This window comes from Sebastes umbrosus, chromosome 1 (genome assembly GCF_015220745.1).
Source record: "Sebastes umbrosus isolate fSebUmb1 chromosome 1, fSebUmb1.pri, whole genome shotgun sequence".
NCBI lineage: Eukaryota > Metazoa > Chordata > Actinopteri > Perciformes > Sebastidae > Sebastes > Sebastes umbrosus.
In genome coordinates this window covers 4497575-4520451 of record NC_051269.1, presented here as the reverse complement: position 1 = coordinate 4520451, position 22877 = coordinate 4497575, and the positions used below count along the sequence as shown (strand labels likewise).

The 22877-nt window shown below is 40.7% G+C and overlaps 1 protein-coding gene across 1 annotated transcript; it reads right to left on the bottom strand.

The window, feature by feature from the left end:
* Window positions 1-9528: 9528 nt before the first annotated feature.
* Window positions 9529-22003, bottom strand: chia.1 (chitinase, acidic.1). The gene is made up of 11 exons (XM_037763469.1): window positions 21949-22003; window positions 18180-18209; window positions 17878-18082; window positions 16265-16321; window positions 15963-16128; window positions 14452-14576; window positions 13983-14106; window positions 12794-12976; window positions 11957-12073; window positions 10867-10993; window positions 9529-10000 (listed from the first exon to the last, which is right to left on the bottom strand). The coding sequence occupies exons 1-11, from the start codon at window positions 22001-22003 to the stop codon at window positions 9792-9794; spliced, it is 1398 nt and encodes a 465-aa protein (XP_037619397.1). The 3' UTR covers window positions 9529-9791.
* Window positions 22004-22877: the final 874 nt, after the last annotated feature.

Here is a 22877-nt window from a genome sequence, read left to right as displayed (position 1 = left end):
AAACCAGCATATTTCTAGACAAGATATGACTCAATTTAGGTCATGACATGAAAGCTTCATTCAAAGCTGCAAAAAAAAAACACAAATCAAGCTGTTTTCATGTGTTAGTCAGGTGTTACCATGGAAACACAGCTCAACAATGTCCTTGAGCTGTCAAAGTACATCATCGCCTCACATTAACTTGTTTCAAATGACCCAAGGGGTGAAGTATGCTGCATATGTCTGCTCTGCATTCTTTACTGCTCTCCACTGATTGTGAAGCTGATGCAGCGTTTTATGAGCATTAGCAAAGACTGCAACTGGAACGTACTGTATATGTCACTGATACAGAATCATGCAAGACTGTGCTAGTACATGGCATCAGTGTAGTTTTTACATTAGAATATATATATTATGCAGACCACATCATGACATGTTACCATGGATGGATTACTGAACAGGCCTACCGGGTACAGGCCCAAAGGCCCAAAGTGTCAGGGAACACCCTGGCCTTCACCTATAAAATATCATTCAAAGAGACACGTACCTACCAGGAAGAGACTCAAAATTATCACAAACACCAAAAGACTACACAGAGACCAAAAGAACTACTAAGAGACACACTATGACTACAAAGAACACACAATGACTACAAAGACACGCAAAGCAACAACAAAGAGATACAAAATGAATACAAAAAGACATAAAGCAACTACACAGAGACTCACATTGACTACATAGAGACACAAAACAACCACAAAGACACTCACAATGACTACAAAGACAAGCAAAGCAACTAGAAAGAGATACAAAATGACTACAAAAAGACATCAAGCAACTACAAAGACACTCACAATGACTACATAGAGACACAAAACAACTACAAAGAGACACAAAAACAACTACTATGAGACACAAAATGACCACAAAAAGGGCAAAACAACCACAGACTAAAAATAACTACTAAAAGACCAAAACAATGACAAAGTTTCATAAAATGACCACAAAGAGACACAAAAAAAAAATATATATCTTCCAGCTGCCGGATATCTGCCCGCCTTTGATCAGTTGTTCCTGGTCACATGACGTTTGCGCTGGTGTCAACAACATTGACAATGGAACCTGAACATGTGGGGGAATGTCATGTTCAGTGATGAGTCCAGGTTCTGTCTGCCAAAGTTGGATGGCAAGGTCAAAGTATGGAGACGACGTGGAGAACGCTATGCTGATTGTTGCACCGATGCAGTAACAGCTTTTGGTGGGGGCAGTGTCATGGTGTGGGGCGGCATCTCCCTCACTGGCAAAACAAGGCTTGTCATCATTGAAGGCCATCTCAATGCAGTGAGATATCGGGATGAGATTCTGCAGCCAGTGGCGATCCCATATCTCCACAATCTGGCACCTAACTTCATCCTCCAATATGACAACGCTCGCCCCCACAGAACCAGGGTTATCACAGACTACCTCCACAATGTGGGAGTAGAGAGAATGGAACGGCCTGCCAAGAGTCCAGACCTCAACCCAATTCAACACTTGTGGGATCAGCTTGGGCGTGCTGTACGTGTTAGAGTGACTAACACAACCATGCTGGCTGACCTGCAACGAATCCTAGTTGAGGAATGGAACGCCATCCCACAGCAACGTGTGACCAGGTTGGTGACCAGCATGAGGAGGAGGTGCCAGGCTGTTGTGGCTGCGTATGGATCTTCCACCTCTACTGAGACTCCTGACGGTGTATTAAATGAATGAAGTGTAAAATAGCCAATATGTCTTGTTTGTTCTTTGTTACTGATAGAGAGTTCAATCATCCAATCCACCAAACAACTCAAAACAAGAGTCAATACCAACAGGAGAATACACAGTTTAGCATTGGCAGAGCATTTTGGCAAATTTTTCTTGGGCGCTACCCACATAATCAGCTGTGCTGCTCATCCCACAAATACTTGATCCTTACAAGTTGGACATCATTGTGAAGGTAAATAAACAGGCTTTCCAACGATGTAAAATACAATGCCAATTAGCATTGTAACAACAGAGAAATAATCCACCAAACACAAGTTTCCAAACATTTTTTTTCCCAGTATATTTGTATCTTGGGGCACAGCCATCACGCTCTGAAAAATAGGCGCTTGGGAATGCTTGTTCACTGCAACGGCGTTGCTCCCGCCTTTTGAGTGCGCATTCCGTGCATCTACATTAACAACAATGGATTTGAGGGCGCAGCCCATAAAGCAGTAGAGCCATTCATGGAATTGTCTGCCACTCAGAGGCAACAGTGAGAAACAGTAAGGTTTGAGGGCCATGACACCAAAACACTAAGCTGAAGAAAATGCTCCGTAGAGCTCAGGGAACTGTAGTTATGGGATGATTATCGCTACAAGCGACTCTTTTTGAAAAATCATTTGGCCCATTCACCATAGTGCAGCTTTAGATGAAATACGCTCTTTTCCAGAGTGAGATGAGCACATTGATATATCAACCTCATGTTTGTGCATTAACAAACTATTGAAGTCAGGACGTGTTTAGCCTAGCTTTGGCTAGGAGGAAGCAGTGAGCCAAACATATTATGCTCATCTTCAGGTTCATGCTTGCATTTTGGGTTTGTACTAGAACATGTTTACATGCTTTAATGTTCAAACAACACATTATTTTTCTCACACTGTTTGTCTGAATATACCTGTATTCATGCTCTGTCTGAAATACTCTGTTTTAACGCATTTCAACGGAATAGCAATGGAATTGCGTTGCTAGGAAACAGCTTGGGTCCACGTTTACTTCCTGTCAGCTGATATTATTTACATACACTGCAACAGGAAATGAACTGGGACACATTTAGAATGTTTACGTTTAAAACTGTGAAATGGTCTAAATATTGTAGATTTGTGACATCACAAATGGACAGAAATCCTAACGGCTTGTTTCAAACGCACAATTTCTGAATACGGGCTGTGTGTATTTCTCAGTAAATTGAGTGTTTTGATACTTTCACAGTATTTATATAGCACTTAAACCTGCTTTATAATGTAAAAGACATGAAAACCGCGCGTTTTATAATATGGGACCTTTAACATCTGTGATTCTAGATGGGGTAACATGGTGGAGCTACCTTGGTGAAAAGCAGTTTCCAGTATTTCTGTGCAGCTTCTCTGGCTATAGCACAGCTCTCTATACAGTCATTTCTGTTCATCTCCATTGTACTGATTACCAAACATTATTAATTATTAGGTTTATTTTTTCACATATAGAGCCAGGCTAGCTGTTAAACCCTACTTAATCTAAGATAGGCTAACAACCTCATGTCTCCAGCTTTGTGCTTTACTCACAGACATGAGATCGATCCTCTCATTTCTATCTTGTAAAAGACAGTGAATAAGCACATTTCCCAAAACGTGAGTTTATTCCTTTGCTGCAGCCTTCCATTCTCCTTCTCCCCAGGACATTAATGGAAACCGAATGGTCCAAGGACATGTAGATCATTTGAATACTGATCTTGGCTGTCCCTAAATGCTCTATGCATATCAATCCATTGCACATAAATTTGCTGTGTAAGGTTCAGAGCCAACATCTAGATTACTTTATCTCTCTTTTGTAGTCAAACGCTGAAGAACATTGAACATTAAGACCATTAAGAAGCCTTGTTATTAGTAAATATTGCTACATGTCTGATAACACATTGGAGCAAAAATAAATGATTCATGTTTCTATTGATAACGATAATGATTATATAACTCACATTTGCGTATGTTGGGTGTGACGCCGTAGTCTGTATGACATTGTTTTGTATTTTCCAGAACTGTTTCGTAATGAACGGCCACTGAAGTCCCCGCAGGTTGATTTAAGAGAGAAGAAAATATCTTCTATTAGATCTCTTATCTCTTAACACTGACTGCTGCAGAAGCAGTTTCTGTCATAAACACTTATCTAAACTACAGCTGTGTAAAACTGCTCCCTGTTCAGGTTTTCCTATTTGATGTTTGAAAGTTGATGATCAAGTCAGAAACTATTGACTACTGTATGTGTATATATATATATATATATATATATATATATATATATACAGACGTGGACAAAATTGTTGGTACCCTTCCGTTAAAGAAATGAAAACCCACAATGGTCACTGAAATAACTTGAAACTGACAAAAGTAATAATAAATAAAAATTTACTGAAAGTTAACTAATGAAAATCAGACATTGCTTTTGAATTGTGGTTCAACAGAATCATTTTAAAAAACAAACTAATAAAACTGGCCTGGACAAAAATTAAATACTGTATATACTGTATACATATATATATCTAGATATACATATATCTATATATATATATAGATAGATATATATGTATATATCTATCTATTTATAGATATATACATATATAGATATGTATATATCTATATATATATATATATACAATATACGGCTGTGGCTCAGGAGATCGAGTGATTAGTACACTAATCGGAAGAAGGCTTTGAATGTGTGAATGCTGACATGTAGTGTAAAGCGCTTTGAGTGGTCGGAAGACTAGAAAGGAGCTATATAAATGCAAGTCGCTATACATATACATATATTTTTTAAAAGAAAACTTAAACTTTATTAGATTCATCATATACATACAGGCATATGAAATGTTACCTCTGTATTTAACCCACCCTAAGCATTAGGAGCAGTCGGCTGCCCGGGGAGCAGTTTGGTGTTCAATTTCTCCCTCATGGACACTTTGACATGCAGACAGCGAGTTCATACTAATCAATAACCAACTCAACTTTCACATCGTGGTCAATGTATGCAAGAGAGAGAGAGAGAGTCCAACGTGGTTATTGTACCGTTCTCGTAAACATATTTCAATAAGCAAGACATTACCCATAACATATTACACAGGAGCGGTGTCTTTACATGGAAAACAGTATGCAGCACAGAGACAAACAAATAACAAGGCCTCACTCATGATTGTACTGTCTATTGTAAATCTAGTTGGTCACTGGTGCATCTATATTTATTTAATAATAAAAAAGAACATCCAGTCCAGTATTGGGACTGTTGTGGACAGATTCTGTACAAATTTTTTCTGGCCGGGCTGGTGATGAGCCTGATAACAGATCACCTTGAACAAACATGCAGCATTATTATTGAAATCACTTGTCTTTAGGTAACTAGGCAGGTAGCCAGTATGGTATGTTGCAGCACCAATGTTACATCCACTGGTTAGTGTGATGAATGTACATGAACAGTCTAAAGGGACATGAAGCATTGTCTTCCAAGAACAAAGTTCTCCTCTTAAAAACTCTCCTGACCTGACTGGATGATACATTTACTTTGGCCACTTCCCTAAAGGGGTTGGGTTTCGGTGGTGTGATGATATGATAAATCCACGGCCACTGTAAATGATTCCTGAGGTCAAAGTGCACAATTCGAGATCACATGGAATAAAAAGCTCAAGGTTCATTTTATTAATTCATAAAAGCATATCAAGTAAAGTGCTTGTATCATCATGATGATGATGTGTGCACAGCTATCCTGAAGTCCCCTCTAAATGACTGATGCTTTAGGATAATCATTTTAACCATTGTGAAATTTTAGATTCACATGTATCAAATGAATGTGACAGGCAAGAATAATGCATGAATAATTAATTTTTCAGGCATAATTCATTTATTTAGAGAAAAGCGAATTTCTTTGTTGTCTCAGTTATTACTGTATCGGTTTCAGGACATGTCATTTAATTTTTGGATGTAAATATGCATAAAAACTGGTCACTGTACAGACTATGCAGCACATATGCAGTGAACCAGAAAGAGGAATAATGCAGATAGGTGATGCAGATCCTTGTGTGTGTGGGTTGATTTTGCGTTGATCTGTTGGTAATGCCTCGGGGTTCCAGTAGGGGGATCGCGCTCCTCTTCCTCACTCAATACAGAGACGAGTGAAGGGAAGAGCTGCGTGTGTGATTCATTCATCCTTCTCTCTCACTATTTCCCCTGTTTAAGGGGCACAACATGAACACGTTCTCGTCCCAACTCGTCACATGCTGACGCTTAGTCAAATCCCTCGGCGTCACTTTACAGTCGCAGTAAACGCGTGCTTAACGTTGTGAATTAAACAAAAACACTTGCTTAGGTTTAAGCAACAAACCACTTAGTTAGGTTTAGGAAAGAACAACATTGTTGGGCTTAAAATGACTACGTTTGTACAGAGAAAATCTGACTTGACGTTGTGAACGCGGGACATGAACAAACAGCTGATTGTAAAGTGAAAGTGAAACTTAATCAACACGGGACACAGACAGCGGTCTGCTAGGTGAAAAACTTTTCTGTTAGACCCATCCACCTCCCTTTCCCACCCTGTGTCTCTTTTGCTCTTTAAACTACGTCACCACAGCACTTTCCCTGAGCATTTACTGTTGCCGCAGATGGGTTTACATTGTAGTTAAAGCTGAAGTAGGCGAGATTGGAGCAAATATGATAAAAAAAAAAATATTTTTTATAAAATGCTATATTGTGATAGTAGAACATGAAACAGGTAACCTGAAAAAAATCATGTTCCTCTGTGTCCTCCAGTGCTCTTAACGGCATATGAAAGACTTCACAGACCTGAGGAAAACAAGCAGTAAGAGCTGATCTGAGGTCTGCTGTCCGTCTGCCGTCTATGAGAGCAGGCTGTCAATCACTTGTGAACTCCGACCAAACGGTCAAACTAGGCAGCGCTGATCAAATATGAATCAATATTCTGTTACGTTAATGTCTATTTCTCTCCTCAAATGTTTTCAGAATCATCTTGTAGTGCACGGTTTAGCTGTAAAATGAGAAAGTTGGTGACGCCGCCGCCATTGTGAAATCTGGTGAAGGAACGCCAAGTTCCGGTCACATGAGCGGAGAACAGCCAATAGGAACGCTCTCTCAATGAAATGACCTGTGATTGGTCAAAGTCTCCCGTCACTGGCTGGTGGTTACGTCTCTAGTCTTGACCGCACAGCTGATAGGTAGGTGGTTTGTGTACATGGCGTAACATAAGCTATAGTATAAGGCTATAAGTAAACAAGATAAGAAGATCGATTTGTCTTATTATTTACTTATAGCATAATAACATCGGACGCTCTGACGCCATGTACACAAACCACGTACCCATCAGCTGTGTGGTCAAGACTAGACACGTAACCACTTAAAAGATGGGTGTTTAGGTGTTTGTAGTGAAATGAGGAAGTATCGTATCAGATAACATCATTTATATATATTTATATCATTTCAATTTCACCAGTCAGCCGTTCCTCATCTTTTGGAATAAGGAATAAATAGAAACAGGAAGTCTGACAAAACACGCACGCTGCGCAGCGCTTCCTCTCTCGTGGCCAGTTAGTTCATTCTAATAGAAAACATTGCAATCAAACTGATTTAGTCACTGACGCTGGCTCGCTTTAAATAAAGATATTCCACGTCGTCTTTCACCTCCAGAAGCCAGACTGTTGGTTGTCTCCTCAGACTCAATTTCTATAGCTTTAGACCAGGGGTGCCCAAACTTTTCCCTTGGAGGGCCAAAACTGGAACTCAATGGTGGGCCACGGGCCAAAATTAAACACCTATTGTATTGTATTGTATTGTTAAGATGCAAAATGGCACTAGGATCCCAAGTTCCCTTAATTGAATATGTTTTACATAGTTAGCCCCTTAAAACCCACCTGCTGAATACAATTGGGCTCATTTATGCAATTTATGCATTTCCAAGACTGTTAAGGGACCCCAGTGTGTAGAAATATTAAAATACACCATTTTTAGAATAGGCAAAAATAACACACGTATACTGCATTCAAAGAACTGCATGTTTTCCCCGAAACTGCATAGGATTATTATAAAATGGGCATGTCTGTAAAGGGGAGACTTGTGGGTACCCATAGAACCCATTTTCAGTCACATATCTTGAGATCAGAGGTCAAGGGACCCTTTGACAAATGGCCATGCCAGTTTTTCCCCACCAAAATTTTGTGTTTTGAGTGTTAGCCTCCTTCCTGACAAGATAACATGACATGATTGGTATAATGGAGTCCTTAGGTTGTCTAGTTTCATATGATGCCACTATCTTCTAACCGTAAACCCGAGCCTGGTATGGCCTCCAAAAGAGGGTAAGGTCGGTTGGGTCTTTTAATAAAAAAAAAGAATTTGCTAACATCTGGCGGGCCAAATCAAACCTGATGGCGGGCCAACTTTGGACAGCCCTGCTTTAGACTGAAGTTCTGTCAGTTCATGTGAGGGGATGTCGCCCCCTCCTGGTGGAGCTAGTAAATGCACCTCTTACTTACAGATTGTTTCTACAGATCTGCTGCGGTACCAATTGGTCAAAATTACGTAACCACACAGGAGGGAAGTTGCAAATGTCACATGGTCCACAAATGCACAGGAAGCGATCTGCAAATGCGCAAATAGCAATCCACGTGTAGAAATAGATGCACAAATGCGTGTTTATCACTTTACATGTAAACCTTAAAATACGTATTTACAGAGTAAGTTATGCGTATTTGCAAATGGCCCTGTATTTTTGTGGATGTGACTTTACAAAACACAAATACAAAAATACATGTTTGTGGATAGTGAAATATTTGCAGATCATGGTACACATTTGTTGAATGTCTTCTGTGGGTTACAACTAATAAAGTCCAATAAAAACTTCCATACCATTCTGACCTTTTTTTTAGAGGGGTCAGGGTGGGGGACACGGGATGTTCAGGGGGAGATAAAAAGTCAATAGTAGATGTCACATAGAAGTGGTGTACATCATCTGAAAGCTGGGAACCTGAACATTAATTTGAGATGCAGCTCAGCACTCTGTGACAAATTGTTCCAGTCATAAATAAAGAAATGAAAATGAATTAATAAATAGATTAATTAATTAAAATAAATTGTGAAAGTGTATCAGGGCTTAGAACATGATGATATGAGTTTGTGATGCTCACCCCAATGCTTTATTATGTCTCATATTGCAGCATAATTTGGGTTGATACCATTTGTTACACAGATTTGGTGCTAAATTTAACAATTTTTTACCACTCGATAATTGATAAAAAATTATCAATAATCCCTCCAGAATACCACATTTAGACACCAAGACCTTAAGGAACACCATAGTAAAAGCAATGCTGTGCTTTGGTATCAAAGTGACAACCTCTAAGAGTGTTTGATCTGAGATTGGTTCAAATATGGTAAAAGATGTATGTCAGGTTTGGGCAAATGCACTGTTTCTTAAAAAAAAACAAAAAAAAAAACAGAAGGAAGCACCATGAGTATTAATGCTGAGTTTTACTTTCTTGAAACAAAGATTCCCCGCCAATATGTGCTAAAGGGTCCCACGTACGAATGGCTATGGTTTCCCAACACAACCCCTTCACAATGATGGATTTCATTTTGGGCTTTCATCCCAGCACACCCACTTTATTCATAGCTTACCCACTGTTAGAAAGTCTTTGGAGAGACATAGAGAAGAATATAATATAGATATAGTTGAGTGTGTAATTGTGGAGTGGATTCAAATAATAGACCTAACCTGAAACTGGAGTAATTGAATTGATTTAATCATGCAATTCAAATTTAAAAAATATATAAAATAGACAAAATGTTGACTTTTCCTATATAACACAAGAATGAACAATCCAAGTAAATCAGGCATATCATTCATCTGGTCATAAGAAGGTGTTGTTTATTTTGTTGCAGAGAGCTGTGAGCCAGCTCCAAAAAGCAATTTGAGGTTAATAAGTGCAAGCTGACACTCAATCATAATTCATTTTGTCTTGTACATTCATGGACTTGGTGTTTGTTTGTAGCCCAGTCTGTGGCTCAGGGCCAGTTGCAGCACTTGCAGGAGTCCCAGAAGATGAGGCCGGGCTGGCAGCGGTTCAGGTAGGTGTTTCCGAGGAAGCACTGGAAGTAGGTGGTCTTATCGGCTACGTTCTCATACAGGCCATCGGGGCGACCACGGCAGAACTCTTTAATGGGGTCCCTGGTGGTGGTGGGGGCTGGGGTGGTGGTGGGCTTTGGGGGGAAGCCTGCAGAATCAGACAAGAAGAAAGAAATGTTACAAATGGAATAAACAGAGGCTAAACCAACCTTTTCTGACAAGTGACTACAAACCGCACCAAAACTGAAACATAAACCTATTTTTTATTAAAAAACTTACCAAATACAAGAAGGCAGCTTTCATTGTTTTCAGGTTTCTGGGATTGCTATTGATCGGTCAATCGATTAAATAGTAAAATAATTAAAACAAATAATAACTAGAATGGCACTCAAAGAGCGCAGACCTCCCCCCCCCTCTCCATTCAGCTTGCGCCATCATCCACATGTATTTTTGTTTATGTTGAGATCAGCTGTACGTAGCGGAGCATCGTAAAACACTTCATTCAAACTGGACAGAAACAAAATAAAACTCACCTAAACTGTCGTCGTTACTCTTTCCAACAATCACCAAGTGTGCTTTGGTCGAACTCAACTGTTATTTCACAGAGTATAATTGATTGATTTTACAGTTGCCCCCCCAGCTACGGCTCTCTCTCTGAAGGAAAGAGGCGGGGTCATGCGTCATCAATGCCTCATCAGTTATACTGAGCATGTGTTATACCCAGAGGTCTTAATGTTCTGGCTGATCGGAACCCTCAAAAAATTCCTGAATCTGGATCATGATCCGGATCAAAATCTAATGGATTGTTCATTATGCCACACCCCACCCCTCCAAAAAATATCATTCAAATCCATCGCGGACATTTGAAGTAATCTTGCTAACGGACAAACAAACAAACCAACAAACCATTGCCGATGAAAACATAACCTCCTTCCTAGGCCTTCGGCCTTGGCGGAGGTAAAAATCACAGTAAGTAGAGGTGGCTTTGTAAGTTAGTGGAGCTAAAGTATTTACCCATTGACACCCTGAGGTGGTTGATGAGAGGATAAGTTCCAGCTGAGCAGAAGGATCCACCAAAGTCATCCTGGTCCAGAGTCCACACATGAGCACCTCCCAGGTTGTTGGTACTCATCCACTGGACCTACGGGACGACCACATCGGTAACACAGAGGATTAAACAGCAGCAGCAGCAACAGCTACAGGTCTATCAGATAGACTTATGACATTAGTATTACTGCAGGTAATAATGGAATGAAGGTTACAGTAGTGTAACCCTAGTTCTATAAGCAGAGGCAGAGCCATCTACTGGACTCTATGGGTAACACTCTCCTCCAATCACACGCACGCGTTCGCTCACTGAGATTCGCATAAAACATAGCTGTCCAACCAGGACGTGCCTACCGAATACGAGCATTACCACAGTATATAAGGCGGTGTCGAGTGCTGCCTGGTATACCCACACCAACTTCAGCGAGCAGTGCCGGAGTGGCAGGGACTGCGTGGTAGAGGGCTCCGCCTGTGCTTATAGAACTAGAGTTACAATATTGTAGCCTTCATTCTAACTCACTCGATGGATGTACACCCTGCCGCGCCACTACATCGCCCTAACCACACTGATCTAGATCGGTTAGACACCCCAGTCACCACCTGCTTCTTTACAAGCTAACCTTGGAACCGTAACCACTTTGCCTTGTAACAGGCAGCGGTGGAACCTGCTCTTGCCGCCTGGATAGTCTGAAGATCCTTTAAATCAATGGTAATAAACCAGTCTAATATCTCCAATGCTGAACGACCTCCCCTGTATGGTCCGCTCCAAGGCATGGGAAGCACGACGAGCACTGGCGAGGTTCTTGTAGCGGCGACTCCATCCGTGGAGATGTAGCAGTCAGTGGGCAACCGCTGATTGCTGAAGAAAAATGGATACCAGCCAGTGCTGGGCGCCGCCTTATACTCTGTGGTAAGGCACGTATTCGGTAGGCACGTCGTGATTGGCCGGCTACGTTTATGCAAATCTCGGTGGGCGAACGCGTGCATGTGATTGGAGAATATTACCCATAGAGTCCAGTAGAGTGTGGAGCCTGTGTGAGTTAGAACTCTTGATTACCTTGGAAGAATAGCTGCGCAGGTCATCATAGCCCACCCAGGAACTTCCGTAGGTGGCGTATGGAACCTCCTGTTCAGGGATCCATCCAATAGTAGCACCAGCGATGAAGTCACAGATCTGGTAACACAGAAACATAAACAGAGTTAGGCTTGGGATGGAGATACTCTAAGTTATGTTTGACATCTTTACTGATAAAAAGATACTTAAAGGTCCAGGTAGTAGGATTTAGTGGCATCTCACTAAAGGTTACAGATTGCAACCAACTGAATACCCCTCTGCTCACCTCTCCTTTTTCCAAGACTGCAGTAACGTGAGCCGCCGAGTGCAAAACCGTGGTAAGGCCGTGGTATCTATCAGGACCCTCGACTAGCAGGGTCCATCCTTACCACAATAACACTTTAGGAGCAATGGAGGTCAGATGGCGGCTGGCGGGACCACGGTTTTGCACTTTGCGCCTCCTTACTACAGTTTCACGAGCATATTGGAGAACTATGGTGCCTTCGGGAAATGTAAAAAGAGACCAAGGGCTCATTCTAAGTCAACTTAAACACAATTCAGCTGATTATACACTAATGAAAACATAGTTATGAATTTTAGATTCCATTTCTGCTAATAGATCCCCAAAATCATACACACTGGCCCTTTAAAGGAAAATTCCACCCTTATTGTAACTAATTTAGGTGGCTTTGCTTTGATTACAGATATGTGGCAATTCAGTAATGGTTGAAACGTTACATTGTCATTTCAACATCAGTAAACATTGCTGCAGTGGCCATGACTAGGGAGATATTCACTTTCAGCACAACGTCAACTGGACATTATCTGAATGTGCAGTACCTCATAGTAGGCCCAGAAGCCAGCAGTGCGAGTGTAGGGTCCAGCGTCTGCGGGGCCATTGGAAGGTGCTCCCAGACCAGTCGAGCCAGTAGTTAGGCGGTAGGTTCGTCCATAGGTGGGGAAACCCAGCAGCAGCTTCTCAGCTGGAGCTTCCAGAGCCAGCCAGTGGGATACAGAAGAGTTCTAACAAAAAGGACAAAGGAGATAAATACGGGAGCGTTTCTATGTTCCCTCAGATCAGTACCTCTGCCGGTGCCATGTAATTGTTCCAACGGCCCATTATTCCGAAACCCGAAAAATGTCCCATTGGACCGAAAGCCCCTTTGTCCAACAGTCTGTTATCTCGAAAACAAACACCCATAGTTCCGAAGCCTCTTGGCTCCAAAAATACAACAAATTGGCTAATTATTATGCAGAATGACGTCATCAGACCTTTCCAGTTGCAATATTTGTTTGTGTTTTATGTAAAGGGCATGACCAGCGCTACTCTGCCTCTGATTCGCTTACCCTGATATTTGTACCCTAACCCTAACCAATCTCACTCCTCATACCTAAACCTAAACAATTCGACCAACGAAGAAAACATGCACTAGCCAGACTGTCTGTCTGTTATCGGATATTGTTGGTGCGATATCTCAAAAAGTTATTGACAGATTGTAATATCGGCCTGACCCCATAAATACTACAGCATGAAACTCAACTCAATATATTTGATATTAACATTGGATCATGCCTCCCTGTAATGTAAAAGGTTTGCCAGTATTGCTGATCATTATTTAGGTTTATAGTTCAAGCAGCTAAAAAGGCAGATATTTTCCTCAGGAGTTGTTAGAGACCAAAACGGAGCTAAAATGGGAGTGAATATTCGGCTTACATTCAAATGCTGGAAAGAAACATGACTCAAAATAAATGTCACTCCGTGTCTTTTGGATACTTCATATCTCTTTTTCAATTTTATATCAAGGCTTATTGTCACAAGTTTTTAGTGAAACCCTTTGCACCTCCGTGGTAAAAAAAAGTCAGTTAATGCAGGTTTAAGTGGAAAATGCTTTGAAAAAACATATTTATTGAATCAACCCTAAATGTGGTTTTCATCAGGGAGATAAAGCCTCTTATAGATATACAGTCAAACCAACCCACAGAATAATGACAACAATGAGTCTTTTGTGTGTCTTTGTGTGCGTCTTACGATATTGTGATGGACGTGTGAGCCGGAGTCCATAGCGCTGCGGTACAGAGGGCTGTTGTGTCCAGTAGCTGCCTCCCAGTGTCCATGGAAGTCATAGGTCATGACATTGATGAAATCAAGGTGACTGTTGATTTTAAGAGGTTTTCTTTTTAGATCAGCAGTAGAGGAAGTTGTACCATTGGTGAAGGACGTAGTATAAAGTACAAGCAAACTATCTTGTTTAACATTAAAGGTCAAATTCTTTCTGATGCTGAACAATAAGAGGCACAAGTGCATTGATCTCTCAGTCTATCCCATCAGTGAATACATCATGTTCACGTTCAATTCGTCTCATACTTCCTACCAGGTGTCCTTGAGCAAGTTACTGGCACCCTTATCTGTCTTTCACACTAAATGTTTCACTACTGAAATGGTTACCTTACCTTTCTGAGCATAAACATGCAACTGAGTCCATTGAAATCAAACTTACAGTGCAATCTTTTTGACCTCGTAGGCTCTGTCGATGGTGGGACGGAAACTAGCAACGTTGGCTGACAGCAGCAGCTGAGTCTTCCTGTTGTCCTTGGCATCGTCCTCGAAGGCCTTGGCTAGCTCCTGCAGGCAGAACGACCAAAAAGCACCTCAGATCCTCCACATCTGATCAGTTTCTGTCTCTCCTACTACAACACCACGGGTTTGATGATTCTTACAGTACTTTAGTTTGTTCAGACATTCATTCTCTTGTTGGGTCTCTAAATTATAGTAAGTATGTACTCCAGACATGCTCTATATGGAAAGCGTCTTGAGATAACTTCTGTTATGATTTGACGCTATATAAAAATAAATTGAATTGTGTAATATCAACATTTGCATTGCATTTCTCTTTTTTTTATTAGTTTGTCACATAGTATCAAAAACTACAACTAAGTGGATTTAATTTATTTTTTTAAATAATGCTGACTGGCTCAAAGGTAACATTACACTTACTGATAAAACACAGTGATTTATTTATTACTGATTGGCCCATAGGTGATCTTCACGTGTACCATGATTTTAACCATGCTACCGGCATGGCTCTACGGATATTAATACCAGTCGGTCGGTTGGTCAGGACTCCATTTTTTGTCCACGCTGAAATATCTCAAAAACTATTAGATGGGTTGCCATGAAATTGTGGTCGTGTCTAGATGGTAACCCAAAAATTGTGAGAACTTGCAAAAACTCTTGCGAGACACGCTGTCAGATGAACTATCCTGCTGTACTCTGTGTGTAATTGTTGCTACATAATTTGTATAATTTCTTTACTTCTTCTAAACACACTTTTTTCTTTTGTTAAATGCAATAGTGCTTTTATTTTGGAAGGCTCAGCTAAGTTACAAGAATCTCGTTAGGTTGCTCTCACGTGACTAGGACTCAGTAGAACAAGCAAGCAAACAATTGTGCACCGGTTAAGAGTTAAGTGCTTGTCACAACGGACTTTAAGTGGACGTGAACTTCTGAAGATAAAAGATTATTCCCTTTTTACAGCTTGCAGCCAACGAGGTATTTTGTTTGGTTTGTCTGTATTTTACTTTGTAAAATGTTATTTCACATGCCGTGCATGCTTTTCTTATTAAGTTAAGTTAACATACACAACATCTTGACAATGTGTGTTTAGTTTTCTTTGTGGATTTGAAGAGGAAGCTTCGAATAAACCAGTAGCAAGAACGCCGCTTGTGTCTGCCTGTGCTTCGAGGGATTATACTGTGTTTAGTGCTAATTAGCAAATGTTAGAATGCTAACATGCTAAACTGATGATTCTGAACATGGTACACATTATCGAGCTGCCAGACAGCAATGCATCGGCCCCCATGGATCCGGCAAGATGTCACTGAGATGAATAGACTGAAAGCTGCTTGGAATGCACCATTTTTTTTTTGCATCTTTTTCCATCAGAATCATTTTATAAATGCTATAATCACATAAAGGTCCAACATAGTAAACACTGGGATCTGTACTAACCGCGACCAGCAGAGTGAACCTCAGCTTGTCGTCCTGTGGGCTGCCGTTGTGTGCAGGATATTCCCAGGCCAAGTTTAGCCCGTCAAAGTTATGGGTGCGCAGGTAGCTGATGGCCGACCTGATGAAGGCTGCACGACTCTCGGGCCTGGCAACCATCGCGATGAATCTGGTGGGATGTATAAAAAAAAAATTCTGCAACCTCCATTCTGGTGATACAGTGGCAGAGGACGGTGTCTGACCTCTGAGTTAAATGTGTGTCAAGGATATGGAGGGAGATTATTAAGGGTAATATTTGAACTTACGGGCTAATTCCATTGACTGTGCCTCCGACAGACAGCAGAGTCTTCAGTGCAGGGTTACTAATAGCAGAGAAACAGAGAGAGACAAACAAAATCTTAAATGCAATCATCACATCATTAAACAACACGGAGGTTGCGGTTGAAAAGTCAAATAATGACGTTGTAACCGCTTCTCATGGAATAACCTGCAGGCTACCACAAAAATGTATATGATAAATAAAGAGTTATTGTATTAGTTATAGTGAAGGATTATTCTTGTTTTTTTAATTGTTTTTTTAGTTATTTGTTACTTTTTCAAAATAAATAATTAATTAAAAATACAGTCAAACTAAATGGATGTCCACTCATATTTGTCAACATGAATCCCAATTAGTATATGACTGTATGAAAATATTATGCAAGATATTGTTTGTTTTCATGAAGGTCAGAATGGTGCGTCGTTTTAAATGTTTCGGCCGCAAGGAATTGTGGGGAAGCATTGAAGCACCTTTCCTTAACATTTAGAGGATTCAAACAGCTCTTATCATGGCTGCTACTGAGATACTCCCACGTCATTTCACTCTGTTAGGAACCTTCCTCAGTAAAAAAAAGCCTTTTCGACTGCAGCCAAAGTTTGAGGTCAAACTTATACTGACTCTGTACTCTGTACTTCACCAATTAACTCCCTGGCCTGGAAGATTTGAAATTGGTGTTGTTTGATTTATTATAGTTAAATACTTATAGTACTGAGTTCAGACTCTTCTCTGTTGCAGACATTCCTCTCGGGAGCTGATTCAGACAAGCCTACACATATTATTTAACTCTGATTGTAATTTTACTCTGGCCATATTCAACTGTAAATAATGGCTTATTTTACACACCATTTATTACACGGATGTGTTGAATACTCGATTCTGATTGGATAATCACAGCGTTCTGCGGTCTGTAATTTCTGTATAACAGACCGTTGCTATTGGCGCAGTTCTGATGTCGGACTCTGGCGGACCGTTTTTGTGTCAAAATATTGATTTCTTCAGTAAGTAGCCGTGTAATAAGCGGTATAATGTACAGCTAGCGGGTCGTTGTTGTGAAAGAATCCCCTTCAGGGTGATGTCAGGGATTCTTTTACAACAATGACCTACTAGCTGTACATTATCCCTTACATATTACATACTTGCTTGTTGTTTAATCTGAACATAACACATCTTGACTCATTCAACTGTACTAACTATTTATTGGTTCTGCTCCTACTGTACACATCATAGTTACATAAAATAGAGCTGCATTTGCTAGCACTGTACATGTTGGTTATTGGTTTTCAGTTTTGTACATATCACAGTTACATCCCTTCTTCTTACTATACCACCCATTGGTTTATTGTTTATTCGGTTCATTATACAGTACATCTATAAATAGATGACAGGACTCTGGGCTCCAAGTTCTGAAGTTGAAAATGCATTAATGAGGTAGGAAATCAATAATCAATTGGAAAATCCCTCCGTGCTTCTTAATAACAGGATTCCAGACTGAAAAAGATTCTGGGTCTAACACCCTGACAAGAGCAGAGCTCTGGGGAAAACGCTGAATCCTGGTCTTGTTTTAGCTTGAAAATGGATATTTAAGATATATCAACTCACACATTCTTGAGGAGGTTGAGCCTGACAAACTGCTGCTCATCGTTCCACTCGATGGGGCTGATCTGGTTGAAGCTGTTGATGCTGGTTAGAGCGTAGATGACGTGTGTGCACAGGAAGGGATCGATGTTGTCTGGGGTGAATTTGGCAACGCTGGGCCTGTACTGGGCCCAGTTGGTCATGTGGCACACCAGTTTGTTAGATGAGGCTGAGGGATGACAGTAGGACAGCAGCAGTTAAACTTCGAGTGCACCTGTTGTTGGATCTGAATCTTTGATCACAGTAGTGTGAAGACTAATGCTTACCGATGTGCAAAACGAGCAGAACGCCCAGAGCTGCAACAAAAAACCCAGAGAAAACAAGAAGAGAGAATTATAGACATGAAAGACATGTGATGTAGAGTTAATACACATACATGTCCAAGGAAGGAAAGACAAATAGAATGAACAGGGACCAGGTGTGCAAAACAATAACCAACAACAATTTAAGTTGCTGCAATAAAAAGTAAATATATTTACCTGATGATTTTAACCCCAACCCACATAGACCCATTTTTGTCTTTTTTAGAGGGTGGGGCAGGGGATGTTTAGGGGGAGCTACACTCTAAGGAAAGTCCGTAAAAATACGAGCCAATGTACTGTGTTAATATGACGGAATCTTTTGTATTGATTTTTCACAGGAGTTTTACTCGTATTTTTAAATACGCATTGCATTGTGGGAACCTGCGCTAGCGCAAAAGTTGTAAGAGGCAGAAGCCATCACGCGCAAAGTCTAGTTCAAATTTCGAATTTGGAGAAACCTTTCTCACCCTTCTGTGGTTAAATTAACAGAAGTATTCGTGAATGGTACGGAGGACGTCCTGTAAATCAACAGAAATTTAAATTTTAGGGTTGAAGAAAATGTCCGTAAACTTAACGGAAAATGTCCTGGTAATTTTCTGCCAGGACATTATTTGATCAAAAATGATCAAAAATCCCTCTAAAATACCCCAGTAAATGGGACATGAAATGTGCATGTTTTGGATCGGATAACCTCCTTGTATAAAATCTGATTTAAAAAAGTTACTACAAATAATTTTTACATAGCTATCTAGCTAGCCACCCGCCATGTTGGAGTGATGTCATTGCATAATGTAACAGACTGGTTCGCTTCCAGCACCGCACGTCAACACTTTCAGTTAAAAAAGGTAAGATATTGTTCCATAAGTAAAATATCGTTCCTCATGTTTGTTCGAGATGCTATGATATTTTTTAAATTTGCCATAAAACATGTGTGATGCCTTTTCAGCAGGTAATATGGAACAAAAAAAGGAAACTGCGGCGACAGTGTTAATCCCACCGTTATAATTACATGATACAAGATGCAACGATGTTCAAAAGAAGAAATCCTGAAACATAAGGAGAACCACAGGAAACCTCTGTTTTGGGGGATAAATGGTAAAGCGCAGTATGTGGGGTCAACAGCGGTGCGACTACCGGGGCTTTCCCGCCTACTCCGCCCGATGCCGCCGTGACAGCAGCCCACCGGGTCGGTGTTGTTTGCAGCTGTGTGCTGGGTATATAACCGAGGCTTCAAGAGGGAGCAACAGAGGAGAACACATTAGGCCTATAATGTCTCCAGTGATTGTTTTGGTGACATAAAAAAAAGTTTTACTTTGTGACGCTGGTTTTGGTCTTTTTTCTTTTAAATGCTTACTTTTGTCATGTTTGTTATATAATTGTTGATTAGAGTCGAAATCCATTTAGTAAATCAGCTTAACTTGATTGGCTACTTCATGTTCACATTAAGACACCAAGACCTTGAGGAACACCATAGAAAAAGCCATGCTGTGATTTGGTATCAAAAACTTTTGACATTTGGAGATTTCTGTAAGAATGGCATTTTTTGGGCAATTGGATGGCAAGCACTTCTGTTGTGTAAACTGCTCATAAACCCCCGTATTGTCAATCTAGCTAGTAAAGCCATCCATCTGAATGCTCTACGTCTCTAGTCTGTGGCTGTAAAGTTTCATGACCTGTGATTATCCTAGAGGTCACCACAGGTCATTTTATACAGTTTCAAAAAATGGTCTCAATACAATGAAATGGCTACTGTGGGGACTAACATCACACATGAATACATTCCAAGAATGTTTAGGGACCCAAGTATGCAGAAATATATAATATATAATATAATACACCATGCATTTTTAGAATAGTATAATTTTAATTAGTATCATTTTTGCCCACTTCATGAATAAAGCTGCCTGGTTTTGGCACCAAACTGCATGCGATTATCATAAAGTGGGCATGTCTGTAAAGGGGAGACTCGTGGGTACCCATAGAACCATATTCATTCACATATCTTGAGGTCAGAGGTCAAGGGACCCCTTTGAAAATGACCATGCCAGTTTTCCCCCTTGCTAAACTTTAGCCTAACTTCCAAACCTCCTTCCCGACAAGCTAGCATGACATGGTTGGTACCAATGGATGCCTTAGGTCATGTAGTTTCATACGATATCAGTATCTTAACTCTAGCTTTAATACTGCTGCAGCCTTTTAAAGACAGTAACGTTGGCCTCAGGTCTCAGACGCAAATGTAAAAAAATAATTATGTTATATTACCCATATAAGCAATTTTATTTCTCAATACCTTATGTCTGCAATATTTAAATGTAGGATATTACTTAACAAGGCAAAAATGAGCATGGCTCACATACCCCCACTCACTGCTTGGTTTGTGACCAATGTTTTGCCCTTTTGGAATTAATGGAATTAATCTATTGAGCACAATCTAGCTTATTAGCTCACCTTCCTCAAGTCCAAGGTGCCCAAAATGTTGGGCACCCTGGACTTCTAACCCCAAAAAGGCACAACTACACCACACTGTCAACCATCATACCAAATTTGAAGTTCCTAAGTTAAATAGTTTACGAGTTCTGCTCCGGAAACGAAAGTGTGACATGCAAACGGACGGACAGACTGAAGGACACACGTAGTGCTATATAGCCCAATTACATTGTCGCAGGGGTATAATTAAATACTAAAGTTATGTCAAAGTAGCATAGACACATTTGAAATCTGTGAAACATGAGATAAATAAGATTGATAATGGTTCAAAAATATAACACTGAATCACTGAATGAATGTGTGCGTGAGTGAATGAATAAATAAGAAGAGTTCATCCAACTTTTAAAAAAAATGTGTACTACATCTGTATAAAGTTATTGACATCTTGGTGTATATGTATGTGGGTATCTCTGTGTGAACATAACTGGTCTATAGAATTAAAGAAATTAAATGAGTGAATGGTATTTACCTGTGAGGAGTCTCGCCATCGTTCTCGCTGAATCCAACCGATTTTTCAGATGCAGCTCTGAATCGTCATAAAACATTCACATGAGATGAAAAACAGATGCAGATATCAAACATTAGCATGTTAACTCATGGCAGCTTTGCTCATTTTCTTTCTACATTTCATCACTCAAGTCAGACGTATTTTTGATGGACATTTGGCACTATTCTGTAACATCTTATATGCTTAACAATTCGATTATTTTACAAAAAGAATCCTTAAGATAATCAATAATTCCTAGTTGTAAGCCTACACGCCTATATAATAATAATAATTGTTCAATGTAACCACTCTTCCCCTTTTTAAAATAGAACATTTTTTGTTTGCAACTTGCAGCTAAATGCTAGTTGTATATGATACAAATGCAAACATGGCGACGATCTCATTACCTTTCTTCAAGAGAAACAGAAGCAGCAGTCTAGAGCTCGGTGGAGTCGGGTCAGATTTATATTTTACTTATTAATGACTAATAGCTGGTAGCAAAGTGCAAGCTGATAAGGACTCAGGGTGGTGGGAGTCTGGCTGACGTGCATAATAACCCCTTTTCCGGTAAGACCATGCGAAGCCATGTAAGAATTATATGAGCTATCACTTCCGTTTCTACATGACTGCTACTGTAGTGATAAGTGTAATCAGTGTGCATCCACAAGAATACGTTACCTGGAAATATATAGTAATAATGTAATAATCTTAATAAGAGTAAAGGTAAATAGGTGATAGATGCAGAAAGCCTAAACGTACCTGGACCTGAAATTGAGCGTACAGCTTCCTGCTGGGAATCGGGTTTTTGCACCATGATGAATGCCGACCCTGGGGTCAGGACCAACGGTTGGATCAGAATGTGCATGTAACCTGAGTGATTAAAGGAGCTCTCCAATATTTTTATATTTTTCTGGAAGCCGGAGGAAACTGCCAGTACTGCATCACTTTGAACTTTGTCTTGGAAGCAGAAAAAATGGGCCAGCGTCAGGATGTGAGCGACTTTGACAAGGACCAGATTTTGCTGGCTAGACGACTGGGTCAGAGCATCTCCAGAACTGCAGCTCTTGTGGGATGTTCCCGGTCTGTAGTGGTCAGGACCTACTGTACCAAAAGTGGTCCAAGGAAGGAAAACCTGGGAACCCGAGACAGGGTCAAACCCGAGGCTCATTGATGCACGTGGGGAGTGAAGGCTGGCCCGTGTTGTCTGATCCAATAGAAGAGCTACTGGAGCTCAAACTGCTGAAAAAGTTAATGCTGGTTCTGATAGAAAGGTGTCAGAACACACAGTGAGGAGCAGTTTGTTGCGTACGGGGCTGCGTAGCCGCAGACCGGTCAGGGAGCCCAGGCTGACCCGTGTCTACAATGGGCACGTGAGCATCAGAGCTGGACCACGGAGCAATGGAAGAAGGTGGCCCGGTCTGATGAATCACGTTTTCTTTTACATCATGTGGATGGAGACGAGTTCCAGGTGTTGACTCTCGATCCGATGGAGCATCTGTGGGATGTGCTGGACAAACACGTCCAATCCACGGAGGCCCCACCTCGTAACTTATACAGGACTTAAAGGACCCGCTACTGACGGCTTGGTGCCAGATACCACAGCAGACCTTCAGAGGTCTACTGGAGTCCATGCCTCGACGGGTCAGGGCTGTGTTGGCGGCAAAAAGGGGACCTAATCAATATTGGGC

Excerpts from the sequence above, each read along its gene's own strand:
- chia.1 (XM_037763469.1), bottom strand. The coding sequence starts at position 22,003 with ATGGTGCAAAAACCCGATTCCCAGCAGGAAGCTGTACGCTCAATTTCA. Across the intron at positions 16,322-17,877 it reads CTCAACCTCCTCAAGAATGT|TAACCCTGCACTGAAGACTC; the intron begins GTGAGTTGATAT and ends CTCTGCTATTAG. Across the intron at positions 10,001-10,866 it reads CCACCTCAGGGTGTCAATGG|GCTTCCCCCCAAAGCCCACC; the intron begins GTAAATACTTTA and ends CTGATTCTGCAG.